Source organism: Hordeum vulgare, chromosome 5H, assembly GCF_904849725.1.
Source record: "Hordeum vulgare subsp. vulgare chromosome 5H, MorexV3_pseudomolecules_assembly, whole genome shotgun sequence".
Classification (NCBI taxonomy): Eukaryota; Viridiplantae; Streptophyta; class Magnoliopsida; order Poales; family Poaceae; genus Hordeum; species Hordeum vulgare.
The window spans coordinates 8,682,855-8,689,036 of record NC_058522.1 but is presented as its reverse complement, the minus strand read 5'-3'; the positions used below and the strand labels follow the sequence as shown (position 1 = coordinate 8,689,036).

General features: G+C 38.2%; 1 protein-coding gene across 1 annotated transcript; it reads right to left on the bottom strand.

Moving 5' to 3' along the window:
• Nucleotides 1-2,075: 2,075 nt before the first annotated feature.
• Nucleotides 2,076-2,399, bottom strand: LOC123395354. The gene is made up of 2 exons (XM_045090347.1): nucleotides 2,289-2,399; nucleotides 2,076-2,198 (listed from the first exon to the last, which is right to left on the bottom strand). Exons 1-2 carry the CDS (start codon nucleotides 2,397-2,399, stop codon nucleotides 2,076-2,078), a joined length of 234 nt encoding a protein of 77 aa, XP_044946282.1.
• Nucleotides 2,400-6,182: the final 3,783 nt, after the last annotated feature.

The window sequence follows — 6,182 nt, the reverse complement described above, 5'->3', positions numbered from 1 at the left end:
ACAAATGGAGAGAGTGAGGTTGAGGGAGATCGGGCTGGTTGGGCCGTGCGATGAAGGTCAAAGTTGGGCCGTGCTGGATTGCCAATTTTGACCTTTAATCAGCAACTTAGCTATATGAAAAATGCTTAAAATGTTTTCAAAATGAAAAATGCCTAAAAAAAACTCTACGAAAAATATAGCGTATATATTAAAAGTTGTTTAAAAAACATATATATTATAGTTGGATCATACAAATCAATTTTTATACTTATTAGATATATTCATAGTATCAACAAAAAACACAATTTTGAAAGAATAAGCCGAATATACTTGGTTTATGTTGTATCGCTTAGCCTATATAAATATATTTAAATGATTTAAGAAATCTCAGAAGACTGCTTATTTAAATATGAACATTATAATTGGTTATTTGCTGCGAGAGAAATGCAATGTATTTTTTAATAATATGAAAAAACATTGTTTGTTTCTACAAAATAAAACAGCTGTGTTAGTTTCACTTTTATTATATAATATGTTTATATGATGCAATATATAATATCGTCTATATTTCATTGTAGATAGAAAGTGATGGGTTCTGACATATGCACTGACTTAACGATGATTGACCAGACTGAAGCATCACGAGAAGAGGTGCATATAGTTAATCCTTCTTCGTATGTATGTTACTCATGATAATACAAAAGGTTTATTATTTTATATTATTATTTTCAGAATATAGGAGACATAGATATGAATTTTGTACATGCACAAAAAGAATCCATCGACATGGTTTCTCATGCGGCATATCTAAAAGGGGCCGAGAATCGACCAATTTCTTTACAAAACAATGACGTGGAACTGATGATATCTCATAAAAAACCCAAAAGTAATGGCAATTTGAATATTACCACACAAGGTATTTGTCAGTGTAATTATCGATATTTCCTTCTTCATAATGTTTCTTATTCAAGTACTTTGGCTCATATTTTATACTAATTTGGTTTGTTGTTGTTACACAATGACATACTATGTTTGTACCCGTAGAGATATTACAGTCATAGAATCAATCATGCCGGCCCCCAAAAAACCAAGTTCGTGGACATTGAAGATGCATTGTTATCAAATGATGATTTAGAATGCCTTATGAGAGATGATATGTTCTTGCACGACGGTGTAAGGCCAGTTGCATCACGTTGGAGTTACTAATTAATATGAACCATGTGTAATATCTATTACCGTAATAAATTCTAAACTTGGAATTACAGGTGATAAATGCTTATATATATTGTATGCTTGCTCACGACCATCTACGTGAATGGATGGGTGAAAAGGTACATATTGTTAGTAGCTTTGTATGTGGGCAGATGAAAGAAGACGGAGAAAAAACATATGCCCATCAAAATATCGTCACATCATAGAAAATGTTAATACTTATCTACAACAAGATATGGTTAGTCTCGCCTCAATATACATGCATATAATTATGTGTTGTTCTAAATTAATCCATTTCTATTATAATTTATATCTAATTGTGCATGCAACTTATATGATGTTTACACCAGCTATTCATTCCGGTTAACATCCCAAGGTACCATTGGTGTCTAGCAATCGTCAATGCCAAAAAACATAAAATTCAAGTACTAGACTCACTTGGTGCGAAGGAAAAACGGAGTGAACTTGCCACTACGATAACTATCTATTATCCTTGATCCTTTTGACATAAGTTTTGTTTGTCTTAATCCCTAATATTTTTTTCACGTATAAAACAGTTACTAGGACTTGACACTACAAGAAATAATGTCAATTATGACTCCCTATATTGGTCATTGATTCGTCATTGTTGTTGTTTATTGACCTTTTTTTGATCAAATTTACAAGGTCAACAGTTGACCGTCAAGAATGAACAAACTTGACCTTTCTAAAATACAAACAGGCAATACAAACAGCTCTGAATTTTGGCATCAGGCCCCGAAATTTATCACATAATTCAGACCATACAAGTAAACAACTACTCCTATCAAAGATGCATGGTAGGTACAAGTAGCACTGACCTAACATCTCGGGAAGGCGAGCCGGCGCAAAGGGAGGAAAGGGGATCACGAGTCCGGCAGGAGCTGCGCCTGGTCCTCGCGGCAGCCCTTGTCCTGCAGCTGCTGCGCCTCCTTCTCCTTGGCGAGCAAGTGCGCCTCGTACCTCCGCAGCCTCTCCTCCATTTTTGTCTGCGGGCGCAGCACACGACAAGACAGCGGGGGTGAGCACCGCGGCTTCGACCAAATCGCAGTAGGCTGGTGGGACGGGAGCCGTCATACCTTGTAGGAGGTCTCGATGCGGTGCATGACGTAGAAGCCAAGGCCGTCGCCGAGGATGGTGTCTGCCATGATCCGCACATACGCCCACCGCCGCGACCCGGGCGCCGCCATTGCTCCTGACCTTGCTACATTGCAGCCACCGCCCGTAGAGGTCGATGGGTCGTCCGGCTCGACGGAGATGGGGTGTCCGGAGCATAGGAAGGGAGGGGGATCGGGAGGGCGACTTGGGATGCGGCGGAAGACGGATCTAGCAGGGAGCAGCGCCGTGGTAGGTGGTGAATGGAGGTGGCGGCGGCGGCGATCTGTAGGGGGAGGAGGCGAACAGTGGCTGGGTAGGGTTCAGGAGGACGAGTAATGCGTCTGCTAGTTTTCTTTTCTTCTGTTCTTCATATGGATGAATGGATGGATGGATGAGGGATTGCTAGCAATGGACGGTAGGATTTATGTCATGTCATCGATCCGTGGCATAAACGATTCCACCAATTAGAATCCAGCTCACGTAATTGTGTTTTTTTTTGTTTCTTTTATATTTTTATCTTTTTATTTCGGGTAAACACACAACACATTAGCCTAATGTCGTATGCTTAAATGACCCAATATTTATGGACCCATATTGGATTTAGATATTAGTTTGAGATACTAGTCCGTATAGATATTGAATTTAGGAAATATGGACCCATATTATTGTCTCTAGTTGTATTTTTTGATTGCCTAAAAAGTATTGTACAATATTTATTATTTACCTCAAAAGAAAGTTATATTTTTTGGTTGAGTGTTGTGGGTGGAAAAACTAAAAAATTCACCCACATATTTTTTGTTGTCATGTTTAAGTTTTTATTGTGTGAAACACCAAGTTAAGGTACCATATACCACCTTTCAAAATATTTATCTAAATAGGGTCTACACATTATGAGATTAGCATGGGCTCATATATTTCATTTTGGTAATTATAATGTATTTTTTAAAATATTTAAAATATTAAAATGAATAATTATAATTTATTGATATTTATCTTATATAATTTACTTCATCCATATACGTATAAAATAAAATTTTGCTCTCAATACATGACACATAGGTAAAACTAATGAGGTGTCGTCCAGTCACCTCCACGCATATGTTTATGCTCTTATATTTGGTCATGTAGCATTGAAATATGATTATAAATAATTCTACACATCTAAATGACCATTTTGTGCAACAGGATCATGACCTAGTGAACCCAAAAGGTCATAACGTTATGGGCTTTGGACCCTCTTAGACTTGCCATGACTAATTTTAAAATTTTGGTCATGGATCAATGACCAATTAAACCACCGTCATTATTTTTGGTCATAATTGAGTGTTTTTCTTGTAGTGTGAGAAGCGTCTAAAACTTGGAGAACATAGTTCAAACTTTAACAGAGATCATAATTGGCTTGATCTAAACGTTACAAAATGGAATGTTGTAGGACATTTCCAGAAGGCAACACAAACGGATGGGTAAGAGTTCGGCGCAAACTGAAAATTATTATGGTTGGTACTCATGAACACAAAGATATCATGTAATATTTTCAGGACGATATGAAACACTTTCGACAAAAATTAGTTGTTCTTTTGCTTGATTCAGAAATGAATAAACTAAAAGGATGCCTGTTATACAACCAATATGAAGATGAAGTTGTCTTACCTAATTCCGATCTTGAAATGCTGGATAATCCACCAACAGGAATCAAACACAATCGTCCAACCCCAATCCCCACCATGCCCACTGATCAACGTAATTTACTTGCTGGGCTATGCTACTGTATCATGTTGATCGATGATGCTCAATCTTTGGAGTAAGAATCATTTATATTTATAATTATGTAATATAAAAGTATATTTTATTATTCTTCTTACCATCCATTTTGCGGGAGGGAATGGGTCCGAACCTCGACACCTGATCCAATGTCCTTAACTCTCAAAAAAATTCAAGGCATACTTAACACAGAGCAAAGTATGGACAATGATTTCTTCAACATTGTCGTGGGTATACTTGCATGTGATGAGGGAGTATTGTTTATAGACCCTCCTATACACTACATGGATATGCGCTTTTGTGTAAGTTGACATAATTCTTTGTTCGGTGCCATTAGTATCAACATGGTGAAACAATAATTATTTTTGTACCGAGTCCATTATGCTAGAGTCAACATGAGGTCAAAAGTTTTACGAGAAGGAAACTATTCAGACGTTGGGATCATTGTTTGATGGTTGGCCTGGTATGGACAACAACATCTCATCGTGCAACATGGTAAGTATTGTATTTCGTCTATTATTGTCATGGATTATTGTTGCTCCTAATTGCTACCACATGTAGATTTATCTTATGTATGCATACATCGGCCTATACATCTTGTACGTCATCGACAAAGAGGCACGCCATGTATGCATTATGGACCCTATTCATACATCACAGTCGTCGGAGAATAAAATCTTGAGGCATGTAGTGATGTTAAAAAGTTTTGCGAGGGAATTCAAAGATGCACTCGAAATAAAGCAACCCAGCTGGAATTCAGATTTATCTAAATGGCAACGTTTATTTCCGTCTTGTATTCCAACGACCACAAACAGGTAATGAATTCATAATATAACCATTTATTTCTGTTATCACTTTATTTTATATAGTATTAATTTAGGAAATTGCAGGGATGTGTCTGGCTATCTTGTTTTTCATTTTATGCTCTCGTGGAACGGTAAAGAACTGACCAAGCCGATTTGCATGGTGGGTATTGTCCATTACATGTTTTAAGATATCCAACATGAAATATTTATGCTAACTACATATATTTATTGTGCAGGATGGGTATGAGTTGAGGAAATATTTTTTATTATACTTGCTCAAACATCGTGGAAATGAAGCTAGAGACAACCTTCTTCATATTGTGCGAGAATTTGTTAAGTGCATCAAGTAGATCTTAGTAATCTGTAATGGATTTAGTTTGATCATCGCTCAATTATTTACATGGACATGTCGTCAATTTGATTTTTGTTATGAATTTACATTGCAAGTGAAGTGGACTTTTATTATTATTGAAATGAATTTACATGTCGTCAATTTGTAGTCGGGCTCATAGTTTCTACATGTAAAAAGTAACATGCATCACTCATGAAATATTATAAGAGCCCGTGGCAACGCACGGGCATTCTACTAGTAACTATGGCTTGCGAAACAGGCAAGTCGACAAGCACGCCGGCACGGTCAGGCACGTAGTCCGTCTCAGGTCATGTGTGGACTTAAAAGGCTGAGCACGCGGGTCGGTACGATGCCCCTTTATATTTGTTATTGTATATAACACACACACATGGCCCCAAGAGGCCAAAATTTGTCGAGAAATAGCCTAAAATTGGCTTAAAATCGGGTCTAGTGTGTCGATGGGCCGGCCCGTATAGCTTCTATGTCGTGCCTGGCCTGGCGGTTGCGCACATGGGCCGGCACGGCACAACACGACCCAGCTAATATTCATGCCTGGGCGGGTCGTGCCGTGTCGTGTCGGGTCGATCCATTTGGCCAGGTATGGTTATACCTACTCGTGTGGAGTGACCTACAGTCTTCCCTGCCACACGGCTGGTTCTTGGTCCCCGTGGCAGGAAGTGCTTGGGATCCCAAAAACCCATGGACCTCCTCTTCGGGCAAGAGTTCTCATCGATACAGGAGCATTTGGGTCGGTCTCGACGACTACCAATTTTTGATGATTTCATGCTATTATCTTGTCAAATTTTGGATGTTTTGTATGCCTTTTATACATTTTTTGGGACTAACTTATTAACTCAGTGCCAAGTCCTAGTTCCTATTTTTCCATGTTTTTGACCCCTTTCGGAGGAGGATTTTAAATGGAGTCTAAATGAAACGAAACTGCCAAAAAGATTTTT